We start from the raw sequence: 14,922 nt of genomic DNA on the forward strand, positions 1-14,922 counted from the left end.
TTTCCAAGAAACTTCAATTAACGGAAATAAAACGTTCCCCGCAATTGAATTGCCATCTGAAGGAGCGACGAACTATCACAACTCCGAAACCATGAGGATTTACACGAAGTAAAATTATCATCAAAATTTCCCTTATCACTACTGTTGTGGACATAGGTCTGTAAACGATGGCTGTGCGAGCGTATAAACGGCTGAGACTACCGGTTCGCTTTTTTTTTTTTTTTTTTAAACTTTCCGCTTACATTCTGGAAAGTTACTGTTTATATTTTTTATTGTTTTCTTTTCTTTATTTTGTTATTAGTGGATAGTCTTTGACTTTATCCTTTGTATTAACCAAGATCAGGTGGTTTGTCGATTCTGCTTGTGGATTCAGGAAGAATGGGTTTGTTGCTAATAGCAAATACAGACAGTGCGAGAGTGGTTTCCTTTCCCTAGGAGGAACGATTTCTGCAGCTAATCAGAAAGCAGGTGCTAGCCCACAGGCAAGTAACTGGGCACTAATGCGGGTTAAACATAGACTGTAATTTTCTATAATCCGTTCCATTTTCGTGTATCTTAATTTCAGTGATACTTTGTTCTCCATTGAAAGTCTAAGAAATTTGGAAATCATTAGAAAGGCGGTGCTTCACAGTAGGGAAGGCAAACAAGTGCTCATAGCCCTTAAGTTACGCGTTTTAGAGGCCACGTTTACGAGACATTTTTTTTCTTGTTTTGGTACATAGTACCACCTCTGCAAATTTCCTAACCTTCAATCTTATCAAGTACCGGTATATGTATTCCCCTGTGAGAGGTATTAGAACCATTTCCGTTCATAACTTTTGATTCGGCCGTTTCTGGAGCAGGCTCCCTTACCTCAAATTGATACATTTACTTCTTCCCATCATTTCCGAAAGTTTGTAGCATCATCACCGAATCGCCCTGTATACGGGGTGAATTATCTAAGATTTTCTCCGCAAATACTGCAGAAATTGAAAGTGCTGTTGATGTGCCGTTTTCACAGAATGAATTGGCAGTCAGAAGCCTTTACTGTCATCCAATAAACATACTGTAATAATAATTAGAAAGTGTATTTTTGTGCAAACATACACTGTTTTCAATGGAACAATGCCTACTGACATTAATAAGCTAAACGTAGGGTAAATTAGAACGTCACTGGCGTTTGTTGCAGGATTCAAGTGCGAGTCGCTTACGACGTATCGTATTTTGCACATCGACACTTGTTTGTGACATTCAACCGGCTTAGTTGCTAGGTACGTTGTTCTTATGTTTGCTTTCAGTGTCCTTGTGTGATCTTTGAGTACATTGCGACTTGCTAGTCAGTTAGTATGTGACAATCCAAGTAGTAGGTACTGTGTAGTCTTTGGGATTTACCAATGCAGAAAAAGCCGACATGCTCATGGTGTATGGAGAATGTAAGAAGAATATCGTTCTTGTACGGTGTATCATCTCAGAAATTATTTATCAATCTCTTCAACCTGTTAAGCAAAAGTAGTAGTTTAACACCTAGACAACGTCACAGAAAGAAGTAAGTGACGACAAATAGGAGGAAATTAATATTCCCGCTGCTGCTGCAGTTGAGTCGCACGAGAAGTGGCATGAGTCAGGCAAGACTCCTACGCAGTATCCATCGACATAGGTTCCATCCCTATCAAATCTCTGTATATCAATAGCTGCATGGAGACGATGAGAATCGTTTAAACTTTTGTACATGGTCATTAAGACAGGATACTTCAGATACATCATGTATCTTGTTTAGTGATTTATCAGTCATGACCGGGTAAACCGCCGAAATATGCAATATTGGTCTGTTGGCAATCCCCGTTGGCTTCTTGAGGTGGAACGTCATTTTCCATTTCCCGATGTGGGCTCAGCTCATAGGCCCGTTTTTCATAAACGGAAAACTGACCTCGAGCAAATATTTCAGCGTCCTACAAGACCATCTTTCACGGATGTTAGACGACATTCCTCTGCAATCTAGGAGGAACCTGTGGTTCCTACACGATGGCTGTCCAGTCCATAGTGCACGACGTACTTCAGCATGTTTTCGCGAATTATTTCCAAATCGTTGGGTTGGACGCAGAGGACCTGCTTCTTGACCGCTCTGTTCCCTGGATTAGACACCTGCAAACTTTTTTCTATGAGGAAAGTTGAGGTTTTCTACAAGGGCACACCAACTACATCCGGGTATATGCAACGACATATTACTGCAGCCTGCTCGGACATCTCCGCTGATATGCTAGCACGTGTGCAGGAGTCGTTCCGTACCAGACTGGAAGCGTGTATTGCCGCTGCCAGTAGTAATTTTGAACACAATCCGTGATGATAAGTTGTCTCGTACTGGTCAGAATGCACATAACTAGTATATGTATTTGTGTTGATCTTTAGTGTATGGTAGTATGGGTATTGTACAAGTGTAGGCCATGACAACTTTTTAAAGTATGGCGTCTCCCAAACGACTTGTACTAGAATCCTCCAACAAACACCTCAGTCATTCAAATTTACTGAAATTTTGGCTTGTTAATGTCAATAGGCATCGTTACATTTTAAAAAAAGTGTATGTTTTTACAACAATACACTTTCTAAGTATTATTACAATCTGTTAAATGAATATTAATACAATTCCCTGAATATCAAATAATTCTGTGAAAACCGCTCATCAATAGCACTTTCTACTTCCGCAACATTTGTGGTGCTAATTTTAGGTGATTCATCCTGCAAAATACAGTATGAGCCACTAATATGTGAGGGAGAAGGACACATAAACAGAATTTACGAAAATTCCACACGGTGCTCAGCTCAGCTAGAAGGGAATCTGGTTCTTATTTGTCCTGTAGCACACTGTTTCCCTCATCACAGGCGCTGACCGATCGGAGTGGCTACCTTTTTGAGGCGCCGTGTCACGGGTTGCGCGACCCCTCCCACCGGAGGTTCGAGTCTTCCCTCGGGCATGGGTGTGTGTGTTGTTCTTAGCATAAGACAGTTTAAGTAGTGTGTAAGTCTAGGGACCGATGACCTCAGCAATTTTGTCCCTTAGGAATTCACACATATTTGAACATTTGAACACAGGCGCTGCTCTCTCTTCAGTTTACAGATAAAATTATGTTCACTTCTGCTGTGGCTGGCAGATGAAGCGTCGTGTTATTGTGGCGCAGGTGGTGGCGGGCCAAGAGTCGCGGGCGGACTGGGTGCTGCGGCAGGCGGCGGCTGAGCTGTCGGCGCTGCAGAGGGCGGTCCCCAGCCTGCTGGAGGGCGACACCGTGGCCGTCTGCTGCAGGAAATCAGTGCTCTTCCTGCCCGCCATGGTGGCCACACTCTGCTCTGGAGCCGTCTGTGCCGTCGTCAACGCCGACCTTCCTCTCGGTGCGCACATCACCTCCACTGTTTTTATCAGCCGACTCTCTCACTCGTCTGTTACATGCTACAGAAATAGCAAAGTAATCTTCGTCATTCGTCATTTGTTTTGTGGTGTACTGCTGCTGGTAGGCTTTTAGAGGTATAAGGTCGTGGTCCACGAAACTCTTCTGTTCATAATGTTTCATCCAGAGTTGCGCTGGGCATTTTCAGAGGTGTTGCTCCTTCGTTTAGTCTTGCCGACCGATAGGTTGGACTTCTGAGAGCGACGTATATACTGTATAAAAAAGGACATGGCCGGAGTTGCACGTGGTAAGCAGAGATGATCCTTGTCAAAGATAAAATTTAACTGCCGATTGTCTTCCTGTCAAAGATAAAAAAGTTTTATCCATTCTGCAGAGATGATGTGCATATGATAAAATTTAACTGTCGATTGTCTTCCTGTCAAAGATTAAAAATCTTTTATCGATTCTGCAGAGATGCTGTGCATATATCGCTATATTTCATGGTCTGTTCTTTCCTATTAAACTCAGCGACATATGGACAGTAGCTCTACAGACTCACTAAACAGATTTGTCTTTGATAAGATAACAGTCGATGCGTAAATTTTATCTTAGATAAGGATTATCTCTGCTTATCATGTGTACTCCAGCCACGCCCCTTCTTCTCAGACGTCCAGCCCGTCAGTCAGCAAGACACAACGGCGGAGCAACGTCTATGAAGACGTTCAGCGCAGAACAGTTTCGTGGACCATGACCTTAAACCCCGAAAGGTTTACCACCAGCAATGTCATCCGGGCGTGAAAGCCTTCACTGTAGTACACTGCCTAGGAAAGTAAGTGAAGCACTCAGAAGACATGACTGAATGCCAGTATAACTTCAACAGGTATGTGAAAGATTCAGAGTTGCAATTCTCTGTGACAGAACGGGCATCAGAGCGAATTACTGCGCTTCATGTTTACTGCTGTTAACAGCCGTGTATAAGGGTCATGAACAGCGTCAGATACTGGAGTTCACTGTGAAGGAAACGGAGCGGCCACATATTGGTGTTAGATATCATTGTTAGCATCTGTCACATTTTGAAAGTGGGATTATTGTCGCTACGAGTCGGGGCGTGGAATGTCAGAAGCTTGAATTTGGTAGGGAAACTAGAAAATTGGAAGGGGGAAATGCAAAGGCGCAATCTAGATATAGCAGGAGTCAATGAAGTGAAGTGAAAACAAGGATTTCTGGTCAGATGAGTATAAGGTAATATCAACAGCAGCAGAAAATGGTATAACGGGAGTAGGATTCGTTACGAACTGGAAGGTAGGGCAGAGAGTGTGTTACTGTGAACAGTTCAGTGAAAGGATTATTCTTTCCAGAATCGACAGCAAACCAACACCGACAACGATAGTTTATATATACATGCCGACGTCGCAAGCTGAAGATGAAGGGATAGAGAAAGTGTGTGAGGATATTGAAAGGGTAATACAATATGTAAAGGGAGATGAAAATGTAATAGTTATGGAGTACTGGAATGCAGTTGTAGGGGAAGGAGTAAAAGAAAAGGTTACAGGAGAATATGGGCTTGGGACAAGGAATGAGAGAGGAGAAAGATTAATTGAGTTCTGTAAGAAAACTCAGTAATAGCGAATACTATGTTCAGGAAAACGCCGGGTGATACGGGAAGATTTCAGTTAGATTACATCATGGTCAGACAGACGTTCCGAAATCGGATACTGGATTGTAAGACGTACCCAGAAGCAGATATAGACTCAGATCACAACATAATAGTGATGAAGTGTAGGCTGAGGTTTAAGACATTAGTCAGCAAGAATCAATACGCAAAGAAGTGGGATGCGGAAGTGCTAAGGAATGACGAGATACGCTCGAAGTTCTCTAAAGCTATAGATACAGCAATAAGGAATAGTTCAGTAGACAGAACAGTTGAAGAGGAATGGACATACCTAAAAAGGGCGATAACAGAAGTTGGGAAGGAAAACATATGTGAAAACGAGGTAACTGCGAAGAAACCATGGATAGCAGAAGAAATACCTCAATCGATCGATCGAAGGAGGAAGTACAAAAACGTTCCGGGAGACTCAGGAATACAGAAATACAAGTCGCTGAGGAATTAAATAAATAGGAAGTGCAGGAAAGCTAAGACGAAATGGCTGCATGAAAAATGTGAAGAAATCGAAAGAGAAGGGATTGTCGGTGGGACTGACTCAGCATACACGAAAGTCAGAACAACCTTTGGTGACATTAAAAGCAAGGGTGCAACGGGAATTCCACTGTTAAATGCAAACGAGAGCACGGATAGGTGGAAAGAATACATTGAAAGCTTCTATGAGGGGGAAGATTTGTCAGATGTGATTGAAGAAGAAACAGAAGTCGATTTAGAAGAGATGGGGGCCCGGTATTAGAATCAGAATTTAAAAGAGCTTTGGAGGACTTGAGATCAAATAAGGCTGGAGGGATAAATAACATTCAATCAGAATTTCTAAAATTATTGGGGAAAGTGGCAACAAAACGACTATTCACGTTGGCATGTAGAATGTATGAGTCTGGCGACATACCATCTGACTTTCGGAAAAACATCATCCACTCAATTCCGAAGACGGCAAGAGCTGACAATTGCGAGAATTACCGCACAATCACCTTAACAGCTCAAGCATCCAAGCTGCTGATAAGAATAATATATAGAAGAATGGAAAAGAAAATTGAGGATGTGCTAGATGACGATCAGAGAGAAGCAGTTGTAATGTTGCGTTAATAATGCAAGCAAAACTGTAGAAAAATCAAGACACATTCATAGGATTTATCGACCTGCTAAAAGCGTTCGACAATGTAAAATGGTGCTGAGAAAAATAGGGGTAAGCTATATTGAGAGACGGTCCATATACAATATGTACAACAGCCAGGAGGGCATAACAAGACTGGACGACCAAGAACGAAGTGCTCGTATTAAAAAGGGTGTAAGACAAGGTTGTAGTCTTTCGCCCCTACCGTTCTATCTGTACATCAAGGAAATAAAAGAAAGGTTTTGGAGTGGAATTAAAATTCAAGGTGAAAGGATGATACAATTCGCTGATGACATTGCTATCCTGACTGAAAGTGAAGAATAATTAAATGATCTGCTGAATGGAATGAACAGTCTAATGAGTATGGATTGATAGTAAATCGAAGAAAGACCAAGGTAATGAGAAGTGTTAGAACTGAGAACAGGGAGAAACTTAACATCAGGATCGATAGTCACGCAGTAGATGAAGTTAAGGAGTTCTGCTACCTAGGCGGTAAAACAACGAGTGACGGACGGAGCAAGGAGGGCATCAAAATCAGACTAGCAATGGCTAAAAGTGCATTCCTGGCCAAAAGATGTCTACTAATATCAAATATCGGCCTTAATTTGAGGAAAAAATTTCTGAGAATGTACGTCTGGAGTACAGTAGTGAAACATGCACTGTGGGAAAACCGGAACAGAAGAGAATCGAAGCTTTTGAGATGTTATGGTACAGACGAATGTTGAAAATTAGGTGGACTGATAAGGTAAGGAACGAGGAGGTTATGTGCAAAATCGGAGAGGAAAGCAATATGTGGAAAACACTGATAAGGAGGAAAAAAATGGTTCAAATGGCTCTGAGCACTATGGGACTTAACATCTGAGGTCATCAGTTCCCTAGAACTTAGAATTACTTAAACCTAACGACATCACACACATCCACGCCCGAGGCAGGATTCGAACCTACGACCGTATCGGTCGCGCGGTTCCAGACTGAAGGGCCTAGAACCTCTCGGCCATACCGGCCGGCCTATAAGGAGAAAGGACAAGATGATAGACGTGAGGGAATGACTTCCATGATACTAGAGGGAGCTGTAGAAGGCAAAAACCGTAGAGGAAGACAGAGATTGGAATACATCCAGCAAATAATAGAGGACGTAGGTTTCAAGTGCTACCCTGCTATGAGGAGTTTAGCACAGGAGAGGAATTCGTGGCGGGCCGCATGAACCAACGTGCATGGTTCCATCTATCAGGTTACATCAACACAGACAGCAAATACTGGGCTGTATTAAGTCGCATACAATCGGCGAAACACCACTACATGATGAAACAGTTGGAGCTTGGAGCGCGGTGTCGGCTCCTTTCCAATGTTCCCCTGCCTTCCGACGACAAGTAATGCACTTCGTGCACTAACCTGTGTCATTTCGCACCATTGTTCGACGACTAGCAGCAGCTGCGCTGGGGCGTTACTGTCCCATGCGTAGGCTTTCCTTAACACTACAACGCGATCGGCTGCATTTGGAGTGTTGCCCTGACCGAGAAGAATGGACCGCTAGAGAAGAACGTCGCTAACAGTTCAGCGATGAATCGCGGTTATGCACTGTCCCGGATGACGATCGCTGGCGACTAGGGGAGAGGTTCCATACCGCCAGTCATTTAGAGAGGCGCAGGAGTGTTACTCGTGGTTGGGTAACCATCGTTTATGGCTTCAGATCGCAGCTGACAGTTATTGAGCCAAGTCTGTCGGCAACATCGAACATGACAGACATCCTGCATCCTCATGTGTTACGTCTCGTTTGACAGCATCGTGGTGCCGTTTTTTAACTGAACAATAGTCATCCACACATGGCAAGTGTCTCTATGAACTGTCTGAGTGAAGTTGAGGTACTTTTGTGGCCACAAGGTCTTCATATCTGTCTCTGACACAATGCGTGCGGGGCAAGTACAGAAGTCATTTCCGTCACATGGCCAACATTCAGGATATCAGGGACGACTAACAACAGTTTATCTCTGGAGAGAACACAGCAGTTATTTGACGCACCATCAATCCAGGCCACAGGGGACGAAAGGACATACTTATAAGTGGACTCAAACTGCCAGGTTCTTTGCAAATTTGACTCGATTTTGTAAAGATTACACACGCTCTCAGCCCGTGAAGTTTCATTGTGGTTCCTCTTCTACCACTGAGTGCTTAACTTTTTTTTTTGTTAGGAAGTGTGTATGGGAACGGCTTTCTGCGGAGGGCTAGTATTTGCATTCGCAAATGCCGCCTTCCCTCCCCCCTCCCCTTCCCCCGCGTTTGCCAGGGTGGTATTCTACGAAGATGAGTAGACTAAATTCGTTACGCCACCGCCGACTCACACACTCAGAGAGACATATTTTTGGCGGACACTGAGTTTCCATGGATCGCTCTTGAATACATTCGCATCAGAAATGGCGGCCGAGGACTTCCGCCGTACGAAGTCACCCTCGTTATGCCAATGATCTCGTCAAAGAGGGCGGAGGAGCAGACTCAGGTTGAGGCACTCTTGCCCTTGGTGTGAGGAACTGCCTTTAAAAGACGGAATAATCAGCAATCGTAAAATGCGTTTTAGACAGGTACGTGCCGAGTAAAACCCACCGTGGTACAACAACAAAGTTAGGAAACAACTGCGAAAGCAAAGAGAGCTTCACTCCAAGTTTAAACGCAGCCAAAACCTCTCAGACAAACAGAAGCTAAACGATGTCAAAGTTAGCATAAGGAGGGCTATGCGTGAAGCGTTCAGTGAATTCGAAAGTAAAATTCTATGTACCGACTTGACAGAAAATCCTAGGAAGTTCTGGTCTTACGTTAAATCAGTAAGTGGCTCGAAACAGCATATCCAGACACTCCGGGATGATGATGGCATTGAAACAGAGGATGACACGCGTAAAGCTGAAATACTAAACACCTTTTTCCAAAGCTGTTTCACAGAGGAAGATCGCACTGCAATTCCTTCTCTAAATCCTCGCACAAACGAAAAAATGGCTGACATCGAAATAAGTGTCCAAGGAATAGAAAAGCAAATGGAATCACTCAATAGAGGAAAGTCCACTGGACCTGACGGGATACCAATTCGATTCTACACAGAGTACGCGAAAGAACTTGCCCCCCTTCTAACAGCCGTGTACCTCAAGTCTCTAGAGGAACGGAGGGTTCCAACTGATTGGAAAAGAGCACAGGTAGTCCCAGTCTTCAAGAAGGGTCGTCGAGCAGTTGCGCAAAACTATAGACCTATATCTCTGATGTCGATCTGTTGTAGAATTTTAGAACATGTTTTTTGCTCGAGTATCATGTCGTTCCTGGAAACCCAGAATCTACTATGTAGGAATCAACATGGATTCCGGAAACAGCGATCGTGTGAGACCCAACTCGCTTTATTTGTTCATGAGACCCAGAAAATATTAGATACAGGCTCCCAGGTAGATGCTATTTTTCTTGACTTCCGGAAGGCGTTCGATACAGTTCCGCACTGTCGCCTGATAAACAAAGTAAGAGCCTACGGAATATCAGACCAGCTGTGTGGCTGGATTGAAGAGTTTTTAGCAAACAGAACACAGCATGTTGTTATCAATGGAGAGACGTCTACAGACGTTAAAGTAACCTCTGGCGTGCCACAGGGGAGTGTTATGGGACCATTGCTTTTCACAATATATATAAATGACCTAGTAGATAGTGTCGGAAGTTCCATGCGGCTTTTCGCGGATGATGCTGTAGTATACAGAGAAGTTGCATCATTAGAAAATTGTAGCGAAATGCAGGAAGACCTGCAGCGGATAGGCACTTGGTGCAGGGAGTGGCAACTGTCCCTTAACATAGACAAATGTAATGTATTGCGAATACATAGAAAGAAGGATCCTTTATTGTATGATTATATGATAGCGGAACAAACACTGGTAGCAGTTACTTCTGTAAAATATCTGGGAGTATGCGTGCGGAACGATTTGAAGTGGAATGATCATATAAAATTAATTGTTGGTAAGGCGGGTACCAGGTTGAGATTCATTGGGAGAGTGCTTAGAAAATGTAGTCCATCAACAAAGGAGGTGGCTTACAAAACTCTCGTTCGACCTATACTTGAGTATTGCTCATCAGTGTGGGATCCGTACCAGATCGGTTTGACGGAGAAGATAGAGAAGATCCAAAGAAGAGCGGCGCGTTTCGTCACAGGGTTATTTGGTAACCGTGATAGCATTACGGAGATGTTTAATAAACTCAAGTGGCAGACTCTGCAAGAGAGGCGCTCTGCATCGCGGTGTAGATTGCTCGCCAGGATTCGAGAGGGTGCGTTTCTGGATGAGGTATCGAATATATTGCTTCCCCCTACTTATGCCTCCCGAGGAGATCACGAATGTAAAGTTAGAGACATTCGAGCGCACACGGAGGCTTTCCGGCAGTCGTTCTTCCCGCGAACCATAGGCGACTGGAACAGGAAAGGGAGGTAATGACAGTGGCACGTAAAATGCCCTCCGCCACACACCTTTGGGTGGCTTGCGGAGTATAAATGTAGATGTAGATGTAGATTAGCGGCATGAGGTTACAGAAGGCAATGAAAACCAATGCATTAAAGATACAGAGTGAATGTGGCCCATAATTGAAAAGGTGGCATGATGATCTCTCCATTGGGAAAAGTTTCAGATTAGTACGCCCATTCTGATCTACAGGAGGAGACTGCTAAGAGAGAGGTGACCACGAGGAACTGATTGAATAACTAACGAAAGGGTAACATTCTAATTGTCGGGCATGGAATGTCAAAAGTTTGAACGTGGTAGGAAAGCTAGAAAATCTGAAAAAGTAAAGAGGCTCAGTCTAGTTATATAGTATGTGAAGTGACATAAAAAGAAGACCATGATTTCAGATCAGATGAGTATAGGGTAATATAAGAGACAGCAGAAAATGGTATAACGGAAGAAGGATTCGTTATGAGTAGGAAGGTAGGACAGAGATATCGGGTTACTGTGAGAAGATCAGTGATAGGGTTATTCTCATCAGAATTGACAGAAAACCACCACCGACAACAATGGTTCAAGTGTACAAGCCGATGTCTCAAGCAGAGGATGAAGAGAGAGATAAAGTACATGAGGATATCGAACGGGTAGTTCAGTACATAAAGGGAGATGAAAATCTAATAGTCATGGGGGATTGGAACGCGGATGTAGGAAAGGGACTATAGCGTTACAGGAGAATATAGGCTTGGTAGCATGAACGAGAGAAGAGAAAGACTGCATTCTGTAATAAATTTCAGCTAGTAATAACGAATACTCTGTTCAAGCATCTCCTTAGAAGGAGGTATACCTGGGAAAAGGCCGGGACATACGGGGAGGTTACAGTTAGGCTACATCATGGTCAGGCAGAGATCCCGATATCAGATATTAGATAAGTTCTCTGAGGCTATAGAAACTGAATAATTTAGTTGGCAGCTCAGTTGGAGTGGGATGGACAATCACAGAAGTTGGGAAGAAAAACGTAGGTACTATGACGGTAAATGTGAAGAAACCGTGGATAACAGAAGCAATACTTCAGAAGGAGTTCAAAATTGTGAAGAAAAATATAGAAGTATTAGGCAGTAAGGAACGAAATAAATAGGAAGAGCAGGAAAGCTAAAACGAAATGGCTGCATGAAAAATGTGAAGAAATAGACAAAGAAATGATTCTCGGAAGGACTGACTCAGCATATAGCGAAGACAAAACAGTCTTCGGTAAAATTAAAAGCAAGGCCGGTAACACTAAGAGCGCCATGGGAATTCCACTGTTAAATGAGGAGGAGAGAACGTATAGGTGGAAATTATACATTGAAGACCTCTATTGGGGGGGGAGCGGGAGGGGGGAGATGACTTGCCTGATAACGTGATAGAAGAAGAATTTAAAACAGCTTTTGACGACAGAAGATCGGATAAGGTGGAAGGGATAGATAACATTCCTCCGCAATTCCTAGAATCAGTAGAGCAATTTTCCATAAAACGAGTATTCACGTTGGTGTATCGAATGTATGAAACTGATGATATGCTATCAGGGTTCCGAAAAACATCATGCTCAAATTACAAAGAAAGCAAGGGCATATAAGTGCGAAAAGTATCGTAACATCAGCATAACATCTCATGCATCAAAGCTGCTGACAAGAAAAATGTACAGAAGAATGGAAAATTGAGGGTCTGTTAGCTGACGATAAAGGCACCAGAGAGACCGTTCTGATGTTGCGGTTGATAATGGAAGCAAGACTGAAGAAAAATCAAGATACGTTCATAGAGTTCGTCGATCTGTAAAAAGCATTCGACAATGTAAAATGGTGCAAGATGTTCGAAATTTTGAGAAAAATTGCTATAAGCTATAGGCTATGTACAAGAACCGAGAGCAACATTAAGACTGGTAGACCAAATACGAAGTATTCTGATAAAAATGGGTGTAAGACAGGGATGCGGTCTGTCGCATCTTCTAAATACGCTGCGAAAAAGCAATGACGGAAATAGAAGAAAGGTTCAGGAAAGGGATTAAAATTCAAGGTGAAACGATATCAACGATAAGATTGGCAATGACAGACTGACTGAGTAACAACTTAGTTACCACTTCTTTGACTTGAAAAATTGCCCAAAACTGTTTGAAGAGTCGTAATTCATGTTAACCAGTTGGTGCCCGGCGAATAAGCAGGATCAGTTCGGTAATCAGAATGCATTTTCCTAATGTAAATCGACTGTGTATTGTCTCACTATCTTATGATAAAATAATATGCCAGTACACAACAAAACGCGCGATTTCATCTGGCTTCAGAATTGAAATCATAGCTAAGTAGAACAGAATATATCATTGGAGGCCCAAGAGCTATAAGATTTCTCGTGTTTCAATAAAGACAAATGCTGTTATTCGTGTTTCTTCCTTTGTTGTTTAAGTGAGTATAGTGTACACCAGAGCGTAGCGTCAATGGCAACACTAGCTTTTTTTTTCTTGTCATTTCCTTTAGTGTCATAAAGTTGAACTCTTCTGCACAGATATCCTGAAGATGTTCCAAATTATGTCCTTTCAGTTGAGTAATGATTTGGTACCCAGCTAAGAACAGCTTTGTAATGGTCCGTCAGGTTGCGAATAATGTAGTGGATAGAGCCATGACTAATGTTCAGTTTTCCAACAATTTTATGTTTCTTTTCTGTCAGTTCAATAATATCTTGAAATAACAGAGCTTTTTGTGATGCAGGCAGCCAGTGAAATGCCCAACTTTTCAACTTTCTGTGCCACTAATATATCTGCTGAACCAACTATAAAACATGCCAGTTTCTTACTATGGTACTTAAAAAATATGATACCGCGTGATGCTCGTCTCTGGCACTTGTTTCTCTAAATTTGATTATGATGGACGGCAGGATGGTCCCATAGGAAATATCATCGTCTGTTTCGTCCTGATCTTTCCCATTCTCGAATCGTGCCCAGTCTTAATGGCTTCATTATCAACGAGGCATTAAATCTTAATATTCGCCTCTCGTTCCGTTAAAGTTGATGACCTTAAAGGTCACTAGTACCCCTAACTTAATGGTGTTCATATAGCTTACTTGTAAGAACAGCTAAACTTCAACCTTCTAATGTTATTTCTTAACTGAGTGTAGAAATGCGACAATACGTAAGTAGCGTGCTACAAGTTGGGACTATGGAGTAGACCGGAAGCGTGTCCGGATAGCTGAATCGGTTAAGGCGACCACTCATGTAAAACGGGACATCCGGGTTGGCGTCCCGGCTCAAATGGTTCAAATGGCTCTGAGCACTATGGGACTCAACATTTGAGGTCATCAGTCCCCTAGAACTTAGAACTGCCTAAACCTAACTAACCTAAGGACCTCACACACATCCATGCCCGAGGCAGGATTCGAACCTGCGACAGTAGCGGTCGCGCGGTTCCAGACTGAAGCGCCTAGAACCGCTCGGCCACACAGGCCGGCTGTCGTCCCGGTCTGGCACAAATTTCCACTTGTTGCCGCTGAATTCATTTCAGTGGCTGATCGTGGCCGATTGCAGAATTTCTATTTCATTTCATCATGATCGTACATATTTGTGATGTAAACGGCAAATTCGTTTTCTTTTTGTGGCAGAGAGCCTTCGCAGAGCGCTACAGGAGCTGAAGCCAGCAGCAGTGATGTGCGAACGTCCGACAGCCGAGACCGCTTCCGACGCCAGGCCGCCTGGGTGCCCCCTCCAGCTGCTGGGGGCTGCCGAGGCAGTGCCTGACGCTCTACAAGTGCTGCTGACCAGCGCCCAGGCGCTGCAGGGAGACAATCTGAGGCCCGCCATCGCGCTCCTCACGTCTGGCACCACGGGGCAACCCAAGGTCATTCGGATACCTCGCCGCAGTATAGCTCTAATGGTGCACGTACTCACGTAAGGCTAATTAACTGCACATATTTCGATCTTTGGTAGTTGATAATCCTCCCAATAAACTAAACATGCTGTGCTTTGAAAGCTGCACAGCTCATAACAGTTGTAGGATTAGGAAATAGACTACTGGCCATAAAAATTGCTACACTAAGAAGAAATGCAGATGATAACGGGTATTCATTGGACAAATATATTATACTAGAACTGACATGTGATTACATTTTCACGCAATTTGGGTGCATAGATCCTGAGAAATCAGTACCCAGAACAACCACCTCTGGCCGTAATAACGGCCTTGATGCGCCTGGCCATTGAGTCAAACAGAGCTCGGATGGTGTGTACAGGTACAGCTGCCCATGCAGCTTCAACACGATACCACAGTTCATCAAGAGTAGTGACTGGCGTACTGTGACGAGTCAGTTGCTCGGCCACCA

General features: G+C 43.4%; 1 protein-coding gene across 1 annotated transcript in view; it reads left to right on the forward strand.

The window, feature by feature from the left end:
- LOC126413117 (uncharacterized) overlaps positions 1-14,922 on the forward strand; it is an 82,206-nt gene that overhangs the window by 1,116 nt on the left and 66,168 nt on the right. The window contains exons 2-3 of the mRNA XM_050083008.1: positions 3,126-3,360; positions 14,206-14,483. Of these exons, the coding sequence (XP_049938965.1) occupies positions 3,126-3,360; positions 14,206-14,483 (513 nt within the window). The remainder of the gene's footprint in view (positions 1-3,125; positions 3,361-14,205; positions 14,484-14,922) is intronic.

This window comes from Schistocerca serialis, chromosome 7 (genome assembly GCF_023864345.2).
Source record: "Schistocerca serialis cubense isolate TAMUIC-IGC-003099 chromosome 7, iqSchSeri2.2, whole genome shotgun sequence".
NCBI classification, from domain to species: domain Eukaryota; kingdom Metazoa; phylum Arthropoda; class Insecta; order Orthoptera; family Acrididae; genus Schistocerca; species Schistocerca serialis.